The 25,845-nt window shown below is 39.7% G+C and overlaps 1 protein-coding gene across 4 annotated transcripts in view; it reads left to right on the top strand.

Annotated features, from left to right (window-relative positions):
* Positions 1 to 25,845, top strand: part of CFAP70 (cilia and flagella associated protein 70) — a 151,519-nt gene that overhangs the window by 12,848 nt on the left and 112,826 nt on the right. For 3 of the 4 annotated variants that reach the window (XM_058299007.2, XM_012531118.4, XM_058299006.1), the window contains exons 6-8: positions 699 to 878; positions 12,652 to 12,834; positions 18,519 to 18,613. In XM_058299007.2, coding sequence (XP_058154990.1) covers positions 699 to 878; positions 12,652 to 12,834; positions 18,519 to 18,613 — 458 coding nt within the window. The remainder of the gene's footprint in view (positions 1 to 698; positions 879 to 12,651; positions 12,835 to 18,518; positions 18,614 to 25,845) is intronic. The other variant, XM_058299008.2, reaches the window with a different exon arrangement.

The raw sequence follows: 25,845 nt of genomic DNA, 5'->3' as shown, positions 1-25,845 counted from the left end.
GAAAGCTGACACAGCAAGATGACGCAACAAAAAAAGGTACAGATTCCCAGTGCCACTGACGAGTACAAGCAGACACTGAAGAACACACACAGTGAATGGACACAGAAAGCAGACAACGGGGTGGGGGAAGAAGAGAGAAATAAATAAATAATAAATCTTTAAAAACAGAAACAAAAACACTATATATTTTTTTTTAATTACAAAAATAATCATAAAATATAGGCTAGCAAAAAAGCACCCAAATCTCATTTACTTATGTGTAACTACTAGGAACATTTCAGTATAGAACCTTCCAATCCTCTTCTATGTGTATTTGTATAAATACTTGATCCCAGTATGGTAGAGTGGGAAGGGCTCTCATTAAGGGATAATGTTCTGTTCTTGGTTCTATCTCTAGTTCACAGGACCTGAAGAATATTATTTCAGGGTTCTGCTTGAAAATAATTAAACTTGTTCTTATTACCTTGAACAGTGCTGTGTGATTCAAATGAGGTAATGTGTTTAAAAAAAAAAAAAAAGGAAGAAAGAAGGGGGAAGCTCTGGCAATTTTTTTTTAAACTGCTTTTTTTTTTTAAACTGCTTTTTTTTTTTAAGGAGGTAACAGAGATTGAACCCAGGACTTCACACAAGAGAAGCAGATGCTTAACCACTGAGCTACAGCTGCTCCCCAAAAACTGTATAATTTTATTCTTTTGCAGCAATGTAGTCTTGAAGTGAAAGTATTTGTATCAGAGCCATTATTGACCACAGCCCAGATCTTAGGAGGCAATCTACTGAAGGTCACATTGGAGGCTGCCTACTCAGTACCTGAGTCCTTCATTCCCCTGGGACCCTTGCAGAACTACATGGTTGGTCTGCAAGTTCCATCAGTTGGAGAGGTAAAGCTGTATTGCCAGATATTAATGGAATTCAAATATGTCTCCACTCATGACCTTCTCTTCTTCACCTGCTAAATTTGCATTCATATTATAGCTTGGTTAATGGCTGACATTTATTTTAGGCTTAAGAAAGAAAGTTTGTTTGTGTTTTAGATACATATTTATGTTTATAATTTATATATAATTATATAACACATTATGAATTATATGCCCGTTATATTAATAAATATATACCTATGGCAGGAAAAATGTAAAATATTAAAAATTGTCACCGTTTTGGTGAATTTCTATTTGGATTATTTTTATGCATATATTTTGTGGATTTTGTACAGTGTGTTTTATTATACAAAACTTTCTCTAAATTTCAGGTTTATCTCTTTAGGCCAAATGTCTACATATAATTCCAGATTATTTCCTCAGGCCAAATTTCTACATATGGGTATAGGTCTTTTGAGGTTCTTGATATTTCCAAATTGCTTGCTAAAAGGACCGTAGTAATCAATAAGTACTCCCACCTGGTTCATTGCCAGTACCATGTATATGAATGACCCCTTAAATTTGTGCAGCAACTGCCCAGGTTGTCTGGGACTTAGGGGGTTCCCAGGACACAGGGCTTCAGTACTAAAACTGGGACCGTCCCAGGCAAACTGGGGCAGTTGGTCACCCTACCAGTGAACAAACCACACAACTGTATCAGGTAGATCTGTTGATTGCCTTCTCTTCAACTTTGAATTTCCGTGACAAAATTCTCTTTGTTTTTGCTAATTTTGATAATTAAACCTGCCTTTTATTTATTTATTTTTCCTGTAGGTCTTAGTTTTTTCTTTATTGGTTTGTTTAAATTATTTATATATAAAGAAAAATAACATCTTTTAAAATTTGTAAACTTTTCGTTTGTCATGTTTTCTTCCAGCTTATTTTTTTTCTAAAGATTTATTTATCTACCCCCAACTCATTGTTTGCGCTCGCGGTCTGCTCTCTGTGTCGATTTGCTGTGTGTTCTTCTATGTCTGCCTGTCTTCTTTTTAGATGATGCCAGCAACCGATCCTGGGACCTTCTGGAGTGGGAGAGAGATGCTCAGTCACTTGGCCACCTCAGCTCCCTCTCTTATTGTCTCTCCTCTGTGTGTGTCTCTTTTTTTTCAAAAATACATATATATGTATTTGTTGTTGCTGCTGTTTTTATGTTTATTTCTGAGTTGCAAAGATTATTTCCCCTTCCCCATGTTTTTAGAATTTCCTGTGTTACCCCATTCAATCTTGGCTGCCACAACCAGACAGACAGAAAGCATGAGGACCTTCTTTTTCTTTTTCTTTCCTTTTTCTTTTTTTCCTTTTTCTTTTTTTAGTTCTTTCTCTCCCCTTCTCCCCCTAACCCCCCTATTGTCTGCTCTCTGTGTCCATTCGCTGTGTGTTCTTCTGTGTCCGCTTGTATTCTTGTCAGGCGACACCAGGAATCTGTGTTTCTTTTTGTTGCGTCATCTTGTTGTGTCAGCTCTCCGTGTGTGCGGAGCCATTCCTGGGCAGGCTGCACTTCTTTTGCGCTGGGCGGCTCTCCTTACGGGGCACACTCCTTGCGTGTGGGGCTCCCCTATTCGGGGGACACCCCTGCGTGGCAGGGCACTCCTTGCGCACATCAGCACTGCGTATGGGCCAGCTCCACACAGGTCAAGGAGGCCCGGGATTTGAACCGCGGACCTCCCATGTGGTAGATGGATGCCCTAACCACTGGGCCAAGTCCGCTTCCCTAGGACCTTCTTTTTCTTGCATCTGTAATTCTGTGTTTCTTTTTGTTGCATCCACTCTTGCATGGGTCATCACTCCATGTGGGCCAGACCTCCACTTGGGCCAGCTTGCCTTCACCAGGAGGCCTTGGGATTTAAACCCTGGACCTCATAAGGGGTCCAGTCACTTGAGCCACATCTGCTTCTCCCTCAGTTTATTCTTTATTTAGAATTTGAGTTATTCCTTTGTTATCCAAAAGTTTTTCCATTTTTAAAATAGTTATATCTCGTTCTTCTAGATTTCTTTCATCATTTTAAACTTGTAGAATGCTCCTTTGTTCTGACATTTGAAGAAGCATTGCCCTTCCAGGTCTGTTTTTTTTTTTTTTTTCCCCCAGAAGTCCCAATTCGAGCCCCATAATCTCATGGGCACACGGCCATACTTCCTGTCTCTGTAAGATTATCTGGATCTGATAGTTCCTTGTTTTGACACAGCATCAGCTCATAAGCTTATCCCTTGTGTATTGAGTTCCCATTGCTAATTCTGACACCGTGGGATGTTCATTTGTTCCTTTTGACCTGGGCTTTATATTAAAAGAAAGCTTTGAGTATGATTGCTCTTCTGTTTTATCCAGTAATTTTTCTATTTGTTGCTAGAGAGGGATCTGCTGTATGTTAGTCTGTATAGTGGTAGAATTAGAATTCTCTTTTAATTTAAGAGCTATTTATATTTTCTTTTCAGTAAACTGTTTGTTCTTTGTCCTGTTTTTTTCTTTTAATTTATCCCACCCCCCACCCCCTGCTGCCTGCGCTCGCTCTCTGCTCTCTGTGTTCATCTGCTGCATGTTCTGGAGGCTGGCGATTGAACCCAGGAACCTCCTATGTGGGAAAAAGGTGCTCAACCACTGAGCTACATCGGCTCCCCTCAACTGGCTTTTTCATTTGTTTTGCTTGTTGTTTGTTTTTGTTTGTTTTTTTCTAGGAGGCGCTGGGAACCCAGCCTGGTACCTCCCATGTGGGAAGCAGGTGTTCAGCTGCTTGAGCCACATCCACTCCCCTCAAATCATTTTTAAAATTGTTTTTTGTTTTGGTCTTTTTCTTGTTGAGTTATTAGATTTCTTTATATATGCTGGATTTTAAACCCTTATTAGCTGTATGATTTCCAAATACATTTCCCATTAGATTGCTGTCTTTTCACTTTCTTGATAAATGTCCTTTGATGCTCAAAATTTTTAATTTTGAAAAACCCGATTTAACTATTTCTTCTATAGTTGTTTGTACTTTGGGTACCCAAATACAAATCTTGAAGATGTTTCCCCATGTTTTCTTCTAAGAGTTTTGTAGTTTTAGTGTTTCTATTTAGGTTGTTGGTCCATTTTGAGTTAATTTTTGTATATAGTGTGAGAGAGTAGTCCAACTTAATTCTTTTACTTGTGGATATCCTGTTTTCCCAATACCATTTGTTGTAAAGACTTTTCTTCCTCCATTGAGTGGCCTTGGCTCCCTTGACAAAAATAAATTGGCCATAAATGTGTGGATTTAATATTGTGGTTTGTGTCAGAGGAGATGTCATTTGGGTACCTGAAATGGTGGCAGAGCTGCTTTTCCGAAGTATCCCATTTATGTACCTTGTCCTCATGATGAACTGGAATGGCAAGGCCACAGCCTGAGTAGGTCTCTATTATAACCAAAGCATAGGTCATACATTGGGATAGTGAGGGAAGGCCGGTGGTTCACTTTCCATGAACGGCCTGGTATGGCTTCCCTGAGAGTAGCCCCTTAATGCCCCGTTTGAGCTTTGGCTTATCGTTGAATTTCTCAAATGGTAAATGGCAGATTGGGCCTTTTTTTTTTTTTCTTTTCCTTTTTGAGAGAGTGCTCTGTGTCTGGGCCCATCATTTCATGGCATTGAATTTAGTAGTGGATCCACCCAGCAATGGAAACAGTCTTGGGAAGTTCAGCTATTTCATGGATGTCAACAAGGGTAAGTTTATTGTCCTCATCTTCAGGAAGATCTCTGGCCTCATCGGGGGTAAAAAGCAGTTCTGTGCATCCTTTTTCAGCTAGGTCATTACAATGATGTTAATATGCATCATGTGCGTCAACATGGGTAATATAGATGGTGTCTTTCTGTGCTTCCAATTGTTTCCAAAGGTCTCTTCCCCATACCAAGGAACCTTTTTTTTTTAAGATTTTTAAAAAATTTCTCTCCCCATCACCTCCCCTCCACCCCCCAGTTGTCTGCTCTCTGTCCATTAGCTGTGTGTTCTTCTGTGACCACTTCTATCCTTATCAGCGGCACCAGGAATCTGTGTTTCTTTTTGTTGCATCATCTTATTGTGTCAGCTCTCTGTGTGTGCAGCGCCATTCTTGGGCAGGCTGTACTTTCTTTTGCGCTGGGTGGCTCTCCTTATGGGGCACACTTCTTGCGCATGGGGCTCCCCTACGCGGGGGACACCCGTGCATGGCAGGGCACTTCTTGCGCGCATCAGCACTGCACATGGGCCAGCTCCGTACAGGTCAAGGAGGCCTGGGGTTTGACCCGCGGACCTCCCATGTGGTAGGCAGATGCCCTATCCATTGGGCTAAGTCCGCTTCACCCAAGGAACCTTTAATTCTCCAATCTCAGCCATTGGAAATTGCCTGTGAGTAAGTAAACAGGTACACAAGGGCGCTTGGGTCTGAGTGTTCCAGAGCTAAGAGGACTGCTCTTATTTTGGCCCATTGGGCACTTTTTCCAGTGCCAAAGGTAGTATATAGTCTGCCCAAGGCAAGGAAACTGGCTGCTGCCAGTGGATGCCAGATGTCTTCAGTTTGGCTAATCCATCACTGAACCAGTGCTGAGTATCCTTGAGTTGGAGTCCTCAAGAACCAATGTAGGGAGAAAAGGGTCCTCATCTGGTGTTGCAATAGGATCGTTGTTAAGGGGCTCTTTGCCCCCCTTTCACTCAAGCAGGTCACTCCCTGGGGGCCCAGGTGAGGATGATCCTGAATATACCACTTCCTTTTGATGATACTCTGTTGTTAGGTATTGCTTGGGTGGGTGTTCTGATTGGCCAGGTCCTAGGGCCCAGGAAATGATGGGGATTTCTGACTTCAGGAGGATCTGGCTGTGTTTAGTAATTCTTTCCATTTCCACCAAGGCTCAATATGATGCCGGAAGTTACCTCTCAAAGGGGGAATGGTGCTGGGGTGCACCTGGAAACTTCTTGGTCCAAAAATCCAGGGGTCTGTGATTTCCTATTGCTCCCTTCTTCTGCCAGAGGGACCAGTTAGTGTGGGTCCAAGTGGCAGAAACCTGTAGCTAGAATGGACTCTACACTTTAAAGGTCCTATAGGCAGGGTGACTGAAACAGCTGCTTTTATCTCTTGCGGGGCCTGCTCCTCCTCTTTTCATCAGTGGAAAGTATCTGCTTTCTGTCACATGATATAGGAGTGCCAGGAAGACAACAAGATGAAGAATATGCTGGGGCCAATATGCAAATAGCACAGTGCCTGGGACCGCGGGTACCAAAGGGGGCACTTTTGCACTCAAGCCCAATAGCCTATAGTCAGCCACCATGCTCTACTCGCCTTTTTCACTGGCCATACCAGGCTATTATAGGCAGAGGTAGTGAAACAGGACATTTGCAGATAGAATTTTCTTTATGAGTTCAGTAATATCCTTTTCCCCACTGGAGGTGATATTGCCTTTGTTGGGCAATGCAGCAAGGAGATGCACGTTCCATCACTTACCCAACTATGATGGCCAACATTCGATGGGGCAGGAAAGCATATCCACATAAGCATCACTGGAATATACAGCAGTGCAAAATGTCAATCCCTATAATGCATTACCCATTGGGAAACACAACCCGAGGTGTTCAAGGAGCCAAAGGGACTAACCTATGGGGTAGCAGTAACCTCCTCTCCCCATACCACTGTGGGATGCCTGAAACCTCCCAATGCTATTTGTTGCCCATGCCCATCTGTATCTCCTGGAATGATGGTGCTCTGGGCATGTGTATCTAGGAGTTCCATAAAGGTTTGTTCACTGCCCTAAATTGTACAGACATGGGTCATATGACTTTTGGTCCCCTGGGTGGTGGGGTGGTGGGTGGGGCCCTTCACCCCACTGCTAGGCCTTTTTTTTTTTAAAGACTTATTTATTTCTTTCCCCCCGCCCCCTGCAGTTGTCTGCTCTCTGTGTCCATTCACTGTGTGTTCTTCTGTGTCCACTTGTGTTCTTGTCAGCGGGCACCAGGAATCTGTGTCTCTGGTGGCTCTCCTTATGTGGCGCACTCCTTGCATGTGGGGCTTCTCTAAGCAGGGGACACCCTTGCATGTCATGGCACTCCTTGTGCACATCAGCACTGTACATGGAGCAGATCACCACACTGGTCAGGAGGCCCTGGGTTTGAACCCTGGACCTCCCATGTGGTAGGCAGACGCCCTATCAGTTGGGCCAAATCCGCTTCCCTAAACCACTTTTAATTTAGTCAAGTCTAGGTAAAGAGGTCCTTCCAGGGCATTCCTCAGTTGGGACCAAAGGGAGAGGCAGGAAATCTTCAGGATTTCCTCTTCAACTGCTTGTATCTGGGGATTGTGGGAAGGAGATCAGGCAGGGGCAAGTTGTCTCTGTTGAGCCCATGACCTCCTTCTAGTTTATATTTTTCCAAAAGTTCTCCATGGGAAATCTCATCTCTGGTGTCCTTTGGGACCTCTTGCTCTAGTAGCCACAAGAACTTTGCTTGGTAAGTGGCAGCCCTGAGAGGAAGGGGTGACCTCTGACCCATCCTGCAGGTCTCAGGATTTGCTAACAGGTGGGCATTGCCACCCACTGGTCTGGATCCTCAGTCAGATACCATAGCAGCCATCCTCCTATTATAGGAACCCTTTCCCATGCAGAAAGGGTACAATAAATGCCAATTGTGTCTCTCAGAGGAAACCCTGGGGTGAGGAGATCTAGCTAGTCACCCAATTCTGGGGACCCCTTTCTAATAAAAATCATCTGTGTATCACAGCAAAATGGGAATCTGATGAGGGGGAAATCTCTCTGGCAGGGGTGGAATGTCCACATGCCAACACCCAGTTGCAACACTGCAACAGTGTGACCATGGCTTCCTCCTTGTTACTCCGAGGCTTGGATTTTGGAGGGTCACCCAGAGTGAGATATGCTCATCTGATTCTCTGAAGGATCCAGTCAAACAAGGCTGTGGCTGTGGTACAGGAGCAGCTGCACCATCAACCATTCCTGCCCCACCCCCTCCTCCCTCAACTCCAATCAACTAAGAGTCTGAGGAGGCCCAGACTCCTCCATTCAACCTGGTTGATCTGAGTGGTAGTGGTGTCCTCATAAAGTTGGGACAGCCATGAGGGTAGATCCTCTCCAGGCTTCTGTCAATATCTATCTTATACATCCTATATCTCCTCCGTAAAAACTCATTTTTTCGTTATCACCTCCGGGTTCCAATAGTTTCCTGAATATTGACTGACCTCACATTAATCTCAAGATCAGTCTGAGTGGCTTGAGTGCAGGAATGCCTGGTTCCAGAATGAAAACAGAGATTATGAGCCAGGGTTGTGCATCCTGGGTAGTGGAAGCCCCAACCTCATTGATCTTGGCATGGAACCGGTAGCCAACTTCCTGGCATTCATGGGGAGATTCTCAGAATCCCACTTATCACCATCATTCCCCCAAAGGATGGAGATAGCATGCCCTCAGTCCCACAGCTGCAGTTTGGTATCTCTACTCAGTATGGTAGAGTGGGGGCAACAGTTGAGTTAGCCCACATAGCCGTGGGTCCTGTGTTGCTCAAGATGTTTCTATATAAAACTTATGCACAAGAAATAAAAAAGAATTGCCAAAAGATCAACCCATTCCCTACTTCCCCATGGATGGTACTCACTGCACCCAAATCTGTGGAGTGAGCTGCTATGTGGTGTATTGTGGGAACACAGGCTCAGGCACAACAGAAATTCTCAGCAAATGGCTACTTTTATTACTCACACAGCATGTGTCCAAAAGAGCAGGGGAAATGCTTCCAACCTGGCTGGTCCCTCAGGGACTGCTTGGGTTTGGGTTGGTAGATGGTAGCTCTGCACACTCTGCTACATGTTGGACAAGAGTTTTTTATACCTCAAGGGTTGGGTTTTTATATACCCCAGGATGAAGGGACCCTGTGCCTGAGCAAAGAGCATGTATCAAGTAACCTTTGTACAGAGTTCCCATTCCTGGGAAGCAGGTGGGGCTACTTGTTCCCAGTTTCAGGTTCAAGGCATAATTAGGCCCTTCCATTAGATCTAGTGTTTCTCTCTTGAGCTGTGAAATGTAAACATCGAAACATCTGCATGCAACAAGCAAGAGGGGGAAAGGAGGGTAGGCAAGGGCTGGGAGATGGCTGCTGACAATATCCTTAACTTCCCAGCAGTGCTCCTCCCGTAGACAACATAGTTCATTCATGTTTTCTTTTATCCTGTCAGTCTCTGCCTTTTGATTGAAGTGTTTAGTGATTTTTCATTTAGCATAATTAACGGCTAAGGAAGGGTTTATGTCTGTGATTTTGCTGTTTTTTTTATGTCTTTTTATTACTTTCTTCCTCATTAATGCCTTTTTGTGTTAGATTTTTCTATTATATCATTTTAATTCCTTGTTTCTTTTAATACATATACAGTTATTTTCTTAGTGGTTTCTTAGTGATTGCCCTGGGGATTAAAATTAATATCTTAATTAAAGCAATCTAGTTTGGATTAATACCAACTTGATTTCAATAGTATCCAAAAATTTTCATCCAATAGCTCCATTCTTTCCCCTTGCCTTTGTATTATTATTGATGTAGAAATTATGTTTGTTATAAAACCCATCAATGCTTTAAAAATTATTGTTTTAAGCAATTGATTTTTAAATCAGATAAGAGAAGAAAAGGATAACAAAAATATATTTATACTGTCCTTTACAGTTACCCATGTATTTACTTTTATTGGCAATCTCTATTTCTTTGTATAGATTTGAGTCCTTTCTATGTGTAGTGCTTTCATTTAAGCCTGAAGGACTTCCTATATTATTTCTTACAGGAAATAGATCTGCTAGTAATGAATCCTCTTAGGTTTTATCTGGGAATGTGTTATTTTCTCATTTGTTTTTCAAGAGTAGTTTTGCCAGATATAGAGTTACTTGACAGTCCTTTTCTTTCAGCACTTTAAATATGTCATCCCACCTCCTTCTGACCTTCATTATTTCTGATGAGCAGTTAGTTGCTAATCTTATTGAGAATCCCTTGTACATGATATGTTGCTCTTTTCTCTTGTTGCTTTCAAGGTTACCTCTTTTTTTTTTTTTTCAGTCTGGTTATGTCATCATCTTTTTGGTGCCTTGCACCTTTCCATGCAGGTCTGGGACCCCTTTTTTCTTTTTTTTACCAGGAGGTCCCACAGATAGAACCCAGGTCCTCCAAATGGTAAATGGGAACTCAATTGCTTGAGCCATAGCTGCTTCCCTCTCTTTGTCTTTTGACATTTTGACAAGTGTTCTTTTTGAGTTTATAACTACTTGGAATTTGTTGAGCCTCTTAGATATGTTGATTTATGTTTTTTATCAAATTTGGAAAGTTTTAGGTGATTGTTTCTTCAAATATTCTTTCTGCCCCCTTTTCTCTCTCTTCTTCTGGAACTCCCATAATGTGATTGATGGTGTCCCACAGTACCCTCCGGCTCTGTTCATTTTTCTTCATTCTTTTTATTTTTGTTCCTCAGACTGGATTATTTTAATTGACCTGTCGTCAAGTTCAGTGATTTTTTTCTTCTGCTAGGTCATATCTGATTTCATTTAAGTTATTGTATCTTTCAACTCCAGAATTCTATTCAACTTTTTAAGTTTTGTACAATTTCTATCTCTTATTGGTATTCTCTATTTGGTTAGATATCATTATACTTTCCTTTCATTCTTTAGACATGGTTTCCTTTAGATTTGAATATATTTATAAAAGCTGATAGCAGGTATTTGTCTAGTTAAGTCCAACATCTGGGCTTCCTCAGTAACATAGTTGATTGGCTGTTTTCTTCCTGTATGGTCTATAATTTACTGTTTCCATTTTTCATAATTTTTATTAAAAACTGGACATTTTACATAATTCAATTTGGCAACTCTGGAAATTAGATGTCTCCCACCCCCAGGGTTTGTTGTTGTTGCAGTTTATTGTTGTTGCTATTTGTCTAGTGACTTTCCTGGACTAATTCTGTAAAGTCTGTATTCACTGTTGGGTGCAGCCACTGAAGTTTCTGATTGGCTAGCTTAGTGGTCAGCTAATGCTTGGACAGAGATTTCCTTAAATGTCATTAATTCTCCCAGCTTTTGCTGAAGGGATCTTTTTTTTGTGTGTTGGGCCATGTATTCAATATTCTGGCCAGCAATTTGCCACTCTGCCTTAGGCCTTCACTTTTTCCCTTGTGCAGAACCTAAAGTCAGCCAGAGGTTGAAATATTAGGACATTCTGAGGTCTTTGCTGGGTTTGTGGACGGCCTTCTAGACCCCTGGGAAAATGTTGGAAGCTTTTCATAATTGCATATGGCTATCTCATTCCCCAAATTTTCCTTCTAAGTTTTTTGGTCAGCCTGTTGTTGGCCTCAACTAGTGGTGCTGCCTCAGGCAACTGTTATGTTAAACAACTGCTGCTGATAGTTTTTGACAAATGCCTTAGACATAGAGCTCTTTGTACAGAGTGAGCTCTGGGGCAGGCCAAATAAAGACAAGTCCAAAGAATGAAGCTTTTCAAGGAGACTCCATACAGTTCAAGTAATGACAGTCCTCTGGGGCTTTGGGGGAGCTCCAAACCATTCTGCCTCTTCCAGTGGCTGCTCGGCTGCTGGTTTTCACAAGACTGTAGTTGTGAAGCTATTGGTTTTCAAGGCTGCTGTAGGATTGGAGAGAGGAGAATGGGATTAGAGCAAGTTAATATGCCATAAAGCTCATTTTTCTTATCAAGATTCAGCCATTTTCCCTTAATACACGCTCCTCAGATTTTTCAAGACTTTAGTTAATTTACAGAGCTATGAAAAAGTTGATTTTGACTAATTTTGCCAGTGTTCTCATTGCTTTTACAGAGGAAAAGATTTTCAAAGTTCCTTATACAATTATTCCAGAGGAGTCTTTCCTTCACAAAAGTCTTTTAAGGCTAACCCAAAGAACTAGAATTGTTGAGTTATAAGATATGCAGATTTTATATACCAGAAGCTGCAAAATTGCTTTCCACAATTGTATATGAATGTACATAGTATATATTTATGAATATATGACTGTATAAGAATATAATTCCCCTTCATATTCTTGCCAATACTTGATATTTTCGGACTTTGATTTTGTCATTCTGATTATTTAAAATGGTATCACATTGTTTTCTTTTGCATGTCTCAGTGATTATTAATGATATAGTGTATCTTTTATTTAAATGTTAGATTTTCTAATGTGCCTTTCTGTAAATTGCCTATTTATATTGTTTACCTATTTTTATTACAAGTATATTTTAGATAAATTTAATATATGAAAATTCCTATTTTTCAGCCCCTCATCAGATTTAGTTTTGTGTTTTAGAGGATAAATTTTTAAAAAGTATTATCATGATTCTCATATAAATATAAAATGACAGAGTTTGATCAACTATTTTGTTTATCTAACTAATTAGTGAGGGAATTAGTAAAATGTAAAAACTAGTTCCAAGGAGAATCTGAAGAAGGGGACTCTATGTAGACACTCAGGAATGTTGAAAGGAATTTGCTAATAGTTACAAACTGGTCAGTAGCCCCAGAGCAGTAAACAATTACATCCCCATTGGACAAAATACATTTGCATATCTATGTACAAGAAACATTTGCTTTATTTTTGCTTTTTACAAATTAGAGAGTTATAAAATAGCTGAAAGACAATGAAAGACACAGGCCCCTCTAAAAATCAGATAATAACAGAAGGGTTCGAAAGATAACACCCAATAGTCCATTGAAAAGACACTTCAGTAATGTTTTTATCTATTTCAAAGTTTTTCAAAAATTTTCCTCACATGTGGTTTTTATTTCTGTAGAAAGACTATCCCATATTATTCAGGAATGGTACTCTGAAACTTGGAGGGGAGAGAGAACCTGTTCCCCGGCCCAAAAAATGGCCTATTGCCAACATTCTGGCACCAGGAGCTAATAACATTCCTGATGCATTCATCGTTGGTGGTCCCTATGAGGAAGAAGAAGGAGAGCTCAATCACCCGGAGGTAAGAGAGGTTGAATTATGCAGATTTTTATGATAAACTCTGAGCACTGACAGATGATAAAATACCTTGTGAGTCATTGTTGAGTCATCTGTCAAAAGAAAGCAATCATATGTCAAGGTAAAACAATTATCCGTGTAATCCTGATGAAAATGTCTCCCAACTTCTTAATTAATTTACTTTTGAATAAGTAATAATATAGTAGCAATTCAAAATAAGCAATTAAGAGATAAGTAGCAAAAGTTTCCCTCTTCATCCATCTCTCTTCCTCCTGATTCCTTCCCAGCTCATTCCCTAATAGTCACTTGGTTGTTAGTTTCTTGGGTTTCCTTCCAGATATACTGTTATGACTATAAAAACAAATATATATAGTAAAAAGAAGACCCAGAAACAGAAGCATTTGGAAGAGGAAAGAAAATTTTTCCTTGAAAAGAATGCAAGGGAGTCAAATGTCAGAAGGACTGGCTCACCAAATTAAAACAAAGACATATGCTTAAAAAGAAAATAACACAAAATCACCATGGTTACTAAATTTGCATTAGTTTGTTGATGGTGGAAAAACCACAACTTTTTCATTTGAATATCAGATTTACAAAGATCATGAAGTATGTTCAGACATGAGTTTAGTAAAAGGGATAAAATTGTTTTTCTTAAGGGAGTCCAGATTTACAGGGAAATGTTTACTCTTATTATTTATGGAACTAGAACTTGTCAGGAAGACCTGTTATTTTTGCTTTATCTCTGCATGTAAAGTGTTTATTTCTTCCCCCATACCCCATGGCTCCCTCATCTGTTTGCTCTTTGTCTGCTCATTATTCTGGCTTGTTTCTTCTTAAGAGGCACTGGAAACTGAATCCAGGACCTCCAGTGTGGGAGGTGGGCTCCCTACTGCTTGAGCTACATCTGCTCCCTGCTTCTTGTTGTTGTTCACTGTCTTTTTTGTTTGTTTTTTTGCTCATTGTTGTCTGCTCGTTTTTGTTCAGCGTCTGCTCGTTGTTTGCCTGTCTTCTTTAGGAGGCACTGGGAACCAATCCCAGGACCTCCCATGTGGGAGGTGGGTGCCCAACTGTCTGAGCCACACCTGCTCCCCCTTGTTTCTTTTGAATTGTTCTATATAAAGTACTCAATCATATTGGAAGCAGGGGAAAATGTCCATTTTACTTCATACCCACACACCCATATTTAAGTACACTTATTTCCCCATCATTTTTAAAAAATTTATTGAAATATATCACTCACACATAAACATATATAAATAATAAGTGTTTAATAGTTGTGAATTTACAAACCAAACATATATAACATCAAACAAACATATATAACATTTCACCCTACCACCAATAACTTGCATTGTTTTTAAACTTTTTTAACTAATGATTAAAGAGTATTGTCAAAATATTACTACTAAACAAAGTAGTTTTCCCCTAAGCAATCCGATTGTTATTATCTTTATATCATTATGAACATACATAAACAATATAGTAAAATTTGTGATCTTACAAAGCAAACATGCATGACATCATACAGGGGTCTCATACATCAACCCTCCACCAACACTTTGCATTGTCACAAGACGTTTGTTACAAGCTATAAAAGAACACTGTCAAAATCTTACCTAATCATAGTACTTATCTTATATTTGGTGTGTTTTTTCCCCCAACCCACCCTGTTATTATTTTTTAAATATATTTTTTTATGACAGAAGTTGTAAACATATAAAACAATCATGCACATGTGCATAATTCCCAAGCAACTTCCCTCCATCAATACACCACAATGTGGTGTGGCATTTGCTACAGATAAAATAATATCATCTGATTGTTACCAAATCCATGGTGTACATTTGGCTCACATTTTCCATACTGCCTCAGTATCAACACAGTACTTCTTTTGCATAGATGCAAGAATATTATATTATTACTACTAACCACAGTCCATAGGTCACTCCAGCTGTATTTTTCCCATGCTTCTCCACATTCCCATCACCCTGCAGTAGTGATATACATTTGTTCTAGCTAACAAAGGACACTCTTGCATCTGTACCATCAACCACAATTCTCACCCACCTCTTGGTTTACTGTGCTATCCAGTTCTTAAATTATTCTCAAGCATTCTAGCAATTGGCATTTACATAACTAGACTACCATTTTCAGCCACATCCCCATTTATAAACTAGCTGTTACTCACTGTGTCTTACCATCCACTCTATACATTTCCACAATTTTACAGTAAAGCTAATTAAAAGTTCTACATACATTAAACATCAGTAGTCCACTCAGTCCTTCTCTTATCTCCTTTAAGAATCCACCACCTACCACCAGGTCTTGAAGATATTTTCCAAAAATTTCTTCTAGAAGTTTTATGGTTCTTGCTTTTATTTTTAGTTTTTTGATCCATTTTGAGTTAATTTTTGGAAAGGTGTGAGATAGGGGTCCTCTTTCCTTCTTTCAGCTATGGATGTCCAATTTTTTCAGCACCTTTTGTTGAATGGATTGTTCTGCCCGAGCTGTGTGAGTTTTACAGGCTAGTCAAAAATCACTTGACCTTACCTGTGAGGGTCTGTTTCTGAACCATAAAGTTGGTTCCATTGGTCTGTTGTGTCTGTCTTTAGGCCAATACCATGTTGTTTTTACTACTATAGGTAGGTATTATGATTTAAAGTCTGGAGATGAGGGCTCACTTTTCCTTTTTATGATGTTTCTGGCTATTCAGGACTCCTTACTCTTCCAAATAATTTAATGATCGTGTTTTCAATTTTTTCTTTAATGCTGGTGTTATTTTTATCAGGGTTGCATTAAATCTGTATATCAATTTGAGTAGAATTGACATCTTAATGATATCTAGTCTTCCAATCCATGAGCATAGAATGTTCTTCTAGTTATTTAGGGCTTTTTAAAATTTGTTTTAACACTGAGTTGCAGTTTTCTGAATACAAGTGCTTTACATCATTGGTTAAGTTTATTCCTATTTGAGTTTTATCTGTCAATATTTTATTTTCACCACTCTTTTGACACTTTTATTGATATAATCTTCATTTCTAGACTCTCTTCCAGGTCCCTCTCTCCTGTCTTCTTTTCAGGCTCTAGCACACCCTTTAGTATTTCCTGAATTTCTGGTCTCTTGCTTAGAAATTCCCTCAGTTTCTGTTTACCTGTTAATATTCTAATTCTACCCTCATTTTTGAAAGACAGTCTTGCTGGATATAAGATTCTTGGCTGAACTTTTTCTCTTGTAGTATCTTAAATATATCAGACCACTGTCTTCTTGCCTCCATGGTTTGTGGTGAGAAATCAGCACTCAATCTAATTGGATACCCCTTATATGTTATGCATTGCTTTTCTCTTGCTGCTCTCAGAATTTTCTCTTTGTCTTTGGCCTTTGACATTCTGATGAGTATGTGTCTTGGAGTTGGTCTATTTGGATTTTTTCAGATGGTAGTATGTTTTGCTTCTTGGACAGGGATATCTATGTCCTTCAGTAGGGTTGGGAAATTTTTTACCATTATTTCTTTAAATATTCCTTCTGCCCCTTTTCCCTTCTCTTCTCCTTCTGGGACACCCATGACACATATGTTTGCATGTCTTTTGCTATCATTTAGTTCCCTGAGACCTTGTTCAATTTTTTCCATTTTTTTCTTCATCTCTTCTTTTGTATGTTCACTTTCAGAGCCATTTCTTCAAGCTCACCAATCCTTTCTTCTGCCTCCTCAAATCTGCTATTATATGATTCCAATGTTTTTAAAATTTCATTACTTGTACCTTCCATTCCTATAAGATCTACTATTTTTCTGTATATGCTTCCAAATTCTTCTTTGTGCTCTTCCAATGTCTTCTTAATATCCTTAATCTCTTTAGCCATCTCATTTAATTTATTAAGGAGATTTGTTTAAACATCTATAATTAGTTGTTTCAACTCCTTTATGTCATCTGGAGGCTTATCTTTTTCCTTTAACTGGGCCATAGCTTCCTGTTTCTTGATGTGGATTGTAATTTTTTGTTGGTGTCTTCGCATCTGGCTTCCAGAGTATTTATTCTGGGTGTAGTTTTTCTCTTTAGTTTAGGGCTTCCTATCATTTCTCCCTTGCTGGTTGTGCAGTAGGAGCCAAGCATATAGTTGGTGCTGTAAGCTGTGGAAGCTCAAGCTGCCCTCATTGCACCAGGGACCAATGAAGCTTCTTCCAAATTTCTCCTTTGCCAGGGGTAGGTGCAGGCCTAGACTGTAGTTGCCCAGAGAGACTAATGAAGCCTCACATTCCTTTCTCCCCTGCCTGGGGCAGGGATGGGGCTGCAGTTATGGGCAGCCATCTATGCAGTGTAGGTCCAAGATGACAGCAGTTGCCCTGGTAGACTTCTGATTTTCAATTTATGGCAGCCAGAGTTACCTGAAGTTACCTATATAGGCTGGTGCAGGGCTCCTCAGCCTCCTCCCCACCAGAGGTGCGGCTGAAGCCTAGGTGGGCTGCAGGCTGATCTGCCTGAAAGAAAGTGGTTCCTGCCAACACTGAGAGTTTCAGGCAGCCCAGCTTCCCCTCAGGCTGGGGGCGGAGTCAGAATGGCAGCTACTGGCTTCTTTCTGACTTGGGCTGGTTCACACACCCCTGTTCCTAGGGTTATCTCTTAGCCAGCCAAGTCTACCAATCAGTAGCCGAAATCAGCGGCCAACCATCTATCTCCTCCTTCCTTGTTTCTGGGAAATGGAGCTTCTAATTTCCATCAGTAGGATGATCACCAGCCTCCGTGGCTTGGCTGGCAATTTCCCAGAGAGGCTGGCGCAGGTCTCCGCAGCTTCTCTCTGCTGGAGGTGGCACTGGGGCCTAGGCTAGACCTGAGATATGATCTGGATAGGAAGAAGCTGGTCTCCACCAGCACTGGGTTTTTCAGTCTGCCCCGCTTCCCCTCATGCCAGGTGTAGAGTTAAGATGGCAGCTCCTGGCCTCTTTCTGACTTGGACAGGCTCAAGCTTTAGCTGTTCTCAGGATTATACTGTAGCCCACTGTAGCTACCTCATCAGTAGCTAAAATTGGTGCCCAACCGTCTCTTCCTCCTCCATTTTTGGGAAGTGGAGATTCAATTCCAGCCGTGGAACAGCTCCTGAGGTGGCTTGTGCCTCCGGTGGAGGATGAGCGCTCTACTTATGAGTCTTCTCTGCAGATGGGCAGTCTCCTCCTTCCATTCTCCCAAGGACGTTGCAGGATGCTCTTCTGGTCTCCTGGAGCCCCCAAACAGGTGCTTCAGCTAGCTCCAGAGAGCTCTAGGTGTTTGCTAACTGTCCTATAGCAGGAGCTGACTCTAGGAGCTCCTACTCCACTGTCATCTTGCTGGTTGTCCCCCATCATTTTTTTAAGTCAAATTATAGCACACTATACATACTGATGTTGATTTTTTTAAAAATATATTTTTAAAAAGGTCCCAGATGATTCTTATTTGCAGCCAGGGTTGAAAATCACTGATCAAAGTTATATGAGTGAATTTTGGATACTTAGTATTGGATTGTTATAAGGATTGTATTAATAATGCTTCTTAAAATACTAATAGTAAAGTACCATAAAGTTTAAGGTAGTGGTAGTAGTTGCAGCAGCAGAAGTAGTAATAAAAGTATTGTGATCAAATCCATTAAAAGAATGCACCATATACTGAGCAGGATGGCACTGTGGCACAGAGAGAGAATAACTTCTATCTATTTTACAGGACATGGAATTTAGGAACCAAGCAGAGTGCTTAAAGAAAAGGATTATTTGGGACTTGGAAAGTCGCTGTTACCTTGATCCTCATGCAGTGATCAGGTAGGAAGTGGAAGGGAATATGTCTAGCCAACAAAAACTGAGGGTGGGTTACGTCTTTATTGTGTTTTAGTGTGTGTGTGTATAACAAAATTTGCCATTTTAGCCATTTTTAAGTGTACAATTCAGTGGCATTAGTTGCTTTTACAATGTTGTGTTACCATTACTACCTTCCATTACTAAAAGTTTTTTATCATCCGAAACAGAACTTTTTACCCTTTAAGGAGTAACTCCGCATTTCCCTCCCCCCCAGCCCCTGGTAACCTCTGTTCTTTCTGTTTCTGTGAATTTACTTATTCTAGATACTTAATATCATATGCTGAAACATACATTGTGTGTCCTTTCGTGTCTGGCTTATTTCAATTAATATGTTTTCAAGGTCCATCCATGTTGTAGCATTTATCAGAACTTTATTCCTTTTTTATGGCTGAACAGTATTCCATTGTATGGGTATGGGTATACTACATTTTGTTTATCCATTTATCAAATACTTGGGTTAGTTCCAGTTTTCAGCCATTATGGATAATACTGCTATGAATATTGGTGTACAGGAATCTGTTTGAATCCTTGCTTTCTCTTCTTTGAGATATATTCTTAGAAGTGAAATTGTCAGGTCATATGGTAATTCTATGTTTAGCTTTTTGAAGAACTGCTGAACTGTTTTCCACAATGACTGCACCATTTTACATTCCCACCAGCAATGCATGAGGATTCCAATTTCTCTATCTCCTTATCAATACTTATTTTCCATCTTTTTCTCTGATAATAGTCATCCTAGTGGGTGTGTAATGTAGTGGTCTCCATTAGGTTTTTAAAATTTTCTTTGTTTTGAATATGCATTTTTTTCATTAGAGAAGTTATAGGTTTACAGAAAAATAATGCAGCGTTCTGACATCTCCATGTGCCACCCCCCCCACCCCGCATTATTAACACATCACATTAGTGTGGTACCTTTGTTACAGTTGATGAAAGAATATTATTATAATTGTACTTTTCTCTCTCTCTCTCTCTCTTTCTTTTCTTTTCTTTTCCCTCCCCGCCCCTCCCCCCAATGTTTTTGCTGTTCTGTGTCTGTTTCTCTTTTTGTCTTTTCATTTTTTCCTCTAGGTGTCACTGGGATTCAATCCTGGGGACCCCTGGTGTGAAGAAAGGTTCCCTGTCACTTGCACCACCTCAGTTCCTGATTTCTGTTGTGTCTTGCCTTGACTCTGCCCTTTGTCTCTCTTCTTGTTGCGTCATCATCTTGCTGCATGGCTGGCCGCACAGGAATACTTTTTTTTTTTTTTACCAGGAGGCCCTGGGGATAGAACCCAGATCCTCCTATATGGTAGGTGGAATCCCAATCACTTGAGCCACCTCTGCTTCCCATAAGGTACTATTACTTGTAGTACTATTTTTACTACATAATTGTACTATTAACTTTAGTCCATAGTTTCCTTAGTGTTTACTGTTTGTGTTATACAGTCCTATTCATTGTGTTTTTAACTTACATTTCCTTGATAGCTAATGATATGGAGCATCTTTTCATGTGCTTATTGGCCAGTTATTTGGAGAAATGTCTACTCAAGTCTTTGCCTATTTTTAAATTGGATTGTTTGTCTTTTTGTTGTTAAATTGTAGTAGTTCTTTATATATTCTGGATATTAAACCTTTATCAGATCTATGATTTACAAATATTTTTCCCTATTCTGTAGATTATCTTTTCACTTTCTTCATAATGTCCTCAGGTGCACAAAATTTTTTTTATTTTGATGAAGTCCAACTTATCTATTTTTCCTTTTGTTGCTTGTGCTTTTGGTGTCATATCTAAGAATCCAGAGCCTAAGCAAGGTTCTAAAAATTCCCTCTATGAGCTGTATGGTTTTATCTCTTATATATAGGCTATTGATCCATTTTGAGTTAATTTTTGTATATGGTGTGAGGTAAGGATCCAACGTCATTCTTTTGCATGTGGATATCCATTTGTCCCATCAACATTTGTTGAAAAGACTCTTCTTTCCCTATTGACACCTTTGTTGAAAATCAGTTGGCCATAGATATATAGGTTTTTTTTTTGTGCTCTCACTTATATTTGTCTTTTTGTTGGTCCTTATGCTAGTAGCACACTGTTTTGATTACTGTAGCTTTGTAGTGTGGGAAAGTTACTTTTGTTAATTTTATTTATTTTTGAGTTAAGGCAATTTGAGACTTTCTTCTTCCACCCCTTCTGTATCAGTTAGAAATTACATTCATCTGCTAATAACAGAAATAGTAATGGTGACTTAACCAAGGTTGGTGTTTATTTTTCTTTAGTATAGAAGAAGTTCAGTGCTGGTATGTATGGTGGCTCTCCAATGTCATCAGGTATCCAGGCTCAGTCTCTCTTTCTACTCTACCTTCTTTAACATATGCCTTCTATCCACAAGATTTTCTCATAGTCCAAGATGTTTGCTAGAGCTCCAGCCTGCACATGGCAGAAGGATGCAAAAGGGGAGTAGGTATGAGTTAAAAAGTAAACATACTGGGACCCCCAACCCCCACCCCACCCTGCCCATGGAACTTTCCTGGAAATACTACTTGCCAACTCCTGTTTTCATCTCATTGGTCATCTCCTAGACCCATGAAAGGTTGGAAAATATAGTATTTTAGTTGGATATGTTGTTACCCAGATGAAATCTGGATTTTGTTACTAAGGAAGAAGAGGAGACTAGATATTGTGTAACTATAGTCTCTGTCACAGTGAGATGAAATGAGAAATAGGGGATTATGAATATATTGGATATACAAATTTGATAGCAATTTGAATGAATGGCTCTGTTTCATTAACTAGTAAATTATTTTTTAGAACAGTTTTAGATTTCTAGAGAAATTGAGCAGATAGTACAGTATCCCCCTTGTTTTCACAGTTTCTCCTATTATCAATATCTTGCATTAATGTGGTATATTTGCTATAGTTGATGATCCAATATTGATATTTTATTCTTAACTAAAGTTCATATTTTATATTCAGGTTCACTCTTTGTGTTGTATAGTTCTATGAGTTCAAATGCATAATGTCTTGTATCCTCCATTACAGTATTATACAGAATAGTTTCACCACACTAAAAATCCTCTGTGCTTCACCTATTCATTTCCTTCTTCCCCCCAAATTCTTGGCAACCATTGATCTTTTTATTGTCTCTATAGTTTTGCCTTTTCCACAATGTCATATAGTTGGAATCATATGTTAATAGTATGTAGCCCTTTCAGACTGGCTTCTTTTACTTAGCACTAAGCATTTAAGGTCCCTCTTGTCTATTATGTGGCTTATAGCTCACTGAATATTATTCCATTATATATGAACCAAACACAGTTTGTTTATCCATTCACCTATTAAAGAACATTTTGGTTGCTTCCTGTTTGGGGTGATTATGCATAAAGCTATTATAAACATTCATGTGCAGGTTTCTGTGTGGACAGAAAGTTTCAACACAATTGGGTAAATACATAAGTATTGTATCTTAATTTCAAATATTAATAGGAAATTTATTTTTGTCCCTTAACTTTGTATCCTTCAACCGTACAGTAATCTATTAGTTCCAGGAGTATTTTTTTGTTGATTCTTTAAGATTTTCTGTTATCTGCAAAAAAAAGACCATTGTATTTCTTCCTTCCAAATCTGTACACCTTTTATTTCCTTTTCTTGTTTTATTGCACTAGCTAGGACTTCCAGTATGTTGAATAGGAGTGGTGAGAGGGGATATCCCTGCCTTGATGTTAGGGATAAAGCATCTAGTTGAGATGCTAATTTGAGAAATATTACATATGTTATTAGAGTAGCCTTGTAGAAATTCTTTGTCAAGTTGAGAAAGTTCTCTTTTATTCCTAGTTTGCTGAGTTTTTATCAATGAATGGTTGTTGGATTTTGTCAAATGCTTTTTCTGCATCTATTGATATGATCACATGTTTTGTCTTCTTCAGTTTTTTGATGTAATGGATTGCATTCATTTATTTCTGAATTTGAATCAGCCTTGCATACCTGAAATCAATCCTACTTAATCATTGATTTGATAATATTTTGTTGAGAATTTTTACATTCATGTCCATGAGAGACATTGGTCTGTAGTTTTCATTTCTTATAATGTCTTTATCTGGTTGTGGTATTAGGGTAATACTGGCCATATAGAATGAATTAGGAAACATTTCCTCTTCTGTTTTCTGGAAGAGATTGTATAGAATTGGTATCATTTCTTCTTTAAATATTTGGTAGAATTCGCCAGTAAAACTATCTGGGCCTGATACTTTCTTTTTCAGAAGATTATTAATTATTGAATCAATTTTTAAAATAGATAGAGGCCTCATCATATTATCTCCTTCTCCTTGTATGAATTTTGGTAGTTTGTGTCTTTCAAGGTATTGATTTGTTTTCTCTAAATTATGAAATTTGTGGGCATAGTAGTTTTCATAAAATTCTTTATTATCTTTTTAATGCCGATGGGATCAATAATGATGACCCTTGTTGCACATCTGATATTAGTAATTTATGTCTTCTCTCTTTTTTTCTTAGTTATCTGGCTAGAGAATTATCCACTTTATCTTTTCAAGGAACTAGCTTTTGGGTTTTTTATTCTATTTCCTGTTTTCTATTTCATTGATTTCTGCTCTAATTTTTATTATTTCTTTTCATTTGCTCACTTTAGGCTTCTATTTTTGTTTTTTCTCTAGTTTCCTAAGGTAGAAGCTTGGATTGTTGGTTCTAAATTTAATTCCTTTTCTGTGTTATGCAATCAATGCTATACGTTTCCCTCTAACCATTCTTTTTCCTGCAATCCACAAATTTTGTTAAGTTGCATTTTCATTTAGTTCAAAATATTTTTAAATTTCTCTCTTTTTTTAAAAGATTTATTTATTTCTCTGCCCACCATCACCCCCCACCCCACCCCCCACCCCCTGTTGTCAGCTCTCTCTGTCCATCTGCTGTGTGTTCTTCTGTGTCTGCTTGTATTCTCATCAGGCGGCACTGGGGATCTATGTCTCTTTTTGTTGTGTCATCTTGCTGTGTCAGCTCTCCACGTGTGTGGCACCACTCCTGGGTGGGCTGCGGTTTCACGTGGGGCCTGTGCAGGGGCCACTCCTTGCATAGGGGGCACCCTTACATGGGGGCACCCCTGCGTGGGCCGGCATTCCTTGCGGGGGCCAGCACTCCTTGCACACGGCAGCACTGCGCATGGGCTAGCTCACCACATGAGCCTGGAGGCCCTGAATATCGAACCGTGGACCTCCAAATGGTAGGTGGCTGCTCTATCTGTTGAGCTACATACACTTCCCTAAATTTCTCTTGAGACATGACCCATATGGTCTGATAGCATACTTTGTATGATTTTTATTCTTTTAAATTTATTCAGATGTGTCTTAACAGCCTGTAATGTTCCATATGAACTTGTGAAGAATGTGTATTCTGTTGTTGTTGGATGAAGCAGTCTCTAAATATTATTGGATCCAATTGGATGATGGTGCTGTTCAGTTTAACTGTATCCTTTCTGATTTTCTGCCTGCTAGATTTGTTAGTTACTAATAGAGGCATGTTGAAGTCTCCAACTATAATAGTGGGTTTCTCTAGTTCTCCTTGCAGTTCTATCAATATTTTCTGCACATGTTTTGAAGCTCTGTTGTTTGGTGCATACACATTAGGGATTATTATGCTTTCCTGAAGAATTGACCTCTTTATTGTGTAATGCCTATCCATATTTCTGATAATTTTCCTTGTTCTGAAGTCTGTTTTGTCTGAAATTAATATAGTTATTCCAGCTTTCTCTTGGTTAATGTTAACATGATATATGTTTTTCCATCCCTTTATTTTTAATCTGTGTCTTTATATTTAAAATGGGTTTCTTGTAGATAACATATAATTGGGTTCTGTTTTTTAATTATTATCCGTTCTGTTAATTGGTTTAGACTTTTCATATTTAAAGTGATTATTGATATAGCTGGATTAATGTCTACCATGTTTGTAACTGTTTTCTTTTTCTTTTTTTTAAATTTGTTTTCTTTTCTTTTCTTCCCTTCCCCCCCTGCTGTTTTTGCTGTCTGTGTCCATTTACTGTGTGATCTTCTGTATCTATTTCTCATTTTTGTCTTCTCTTCTTGTCTTTCTCCTCTAGGATTCACCAGGATTCTATCCTGGGGATCTCTGATGTAGAGGGAGGTTCCCTGTCACTTGCGCCATCTCAGTTCCTGGTCTCTGCTATGCTTCGCCTTGACTCTCCTCCTTTGTCCCTCTTTTGTTGCATCATCATCTTGCTATGTGACTCACTTGTGTGGGCACTGGCTCACCATGCAGGCACTCAGCTCACTGCATAGGCACTGGCTCACCACGTGGGCACTTGCATGGGCACTTGGCTCACCACATGGGTATTCACATAGGCACTCGGCTAACTGCGTGGGTACTCGGCTCACCCCATGGTCACCCACGTGGCCCCTCTGCTCACCATGCAGGCACTTGGCTCACCCTGCAGGCACTGGCTTGCCACACAGGCATGCTTTCTCTTCTTCTTTTTCACCAGGAGGCCCCAGGGATCGAACCTGGGTCCTTCTATATGGTAGGCAGAGGCCCCATCACCTGAGCCACATCCCCTTCCCTGTAACTGTTTTCTATTTGTTGTACTTATTGTTTTTTTTTTTTTTTAAGATTTATTTATTTATTTAATTTCCCCCCCTCCCCTGGTTGTCTGTTCTTGGTGTCCATCTGCTGCGTCTTGTTTCCTTGTCCGCCTCTGTTGTCGTCAGCGGCTCGGCACGGGAAGTGTGGGCGTCGCCATTCCTGGGCAGGCTGCACTTTCCCTTCACGCTGGGCGGCTTCCTCACGGGAGCACTCCTTGCGCGTGGGGCTACCCCACGCGGGGGACACCCTGCGTGGCACGGCACTCCTTGCGCGCATCAGCACTGCGCATGGCCAGCTCCACACGGGTCAAGGAGGCCCGGGGTTTGAACCGCGGACCTCCCATATGGTAGACGGACGCCCTAACCACTGGGCCAAAGTCCGTTTCCCTGTACTTATTGTTTTTTTGTCTTCCCTCTTCTTCTGCTTTCTTGGTTTTAGTTGGTCCTTTTATATGATTCCATTTTATCTCCTCTCTTAGCATATCAGTTATACTTCTTTTTTTTAAAAAATTAGTAGTTGTCCTAGAGCAGGGGTTCTTAACCAGGAGTCCATGGAAAGATTTCAGGGGGGTCTGTGAGCTTGAATTGAAAAAAATCAACTTATTATCTTTATTTTT

Source organism: Dasypus novemcinctus, chromosome 6, assembly GCF_030445035.2.
Source record: "Dasypus novemcinctus isolate mDasNov1 chromosome 6, mDasNov1.1.hap2, whole genome shotgun sequence".
Lineage (NCBI taxonomy): Eukaryota > Metazoa > Chordata > Mammalia > Cingulata > Dasypodidae > Dasypus > Dasypus novemcinctus.
The sequence above is the reverse complement of the archived record's forward strand: the minus strand, read 5'-3'. Positions and strand labels throughout refer to the sequence as shown.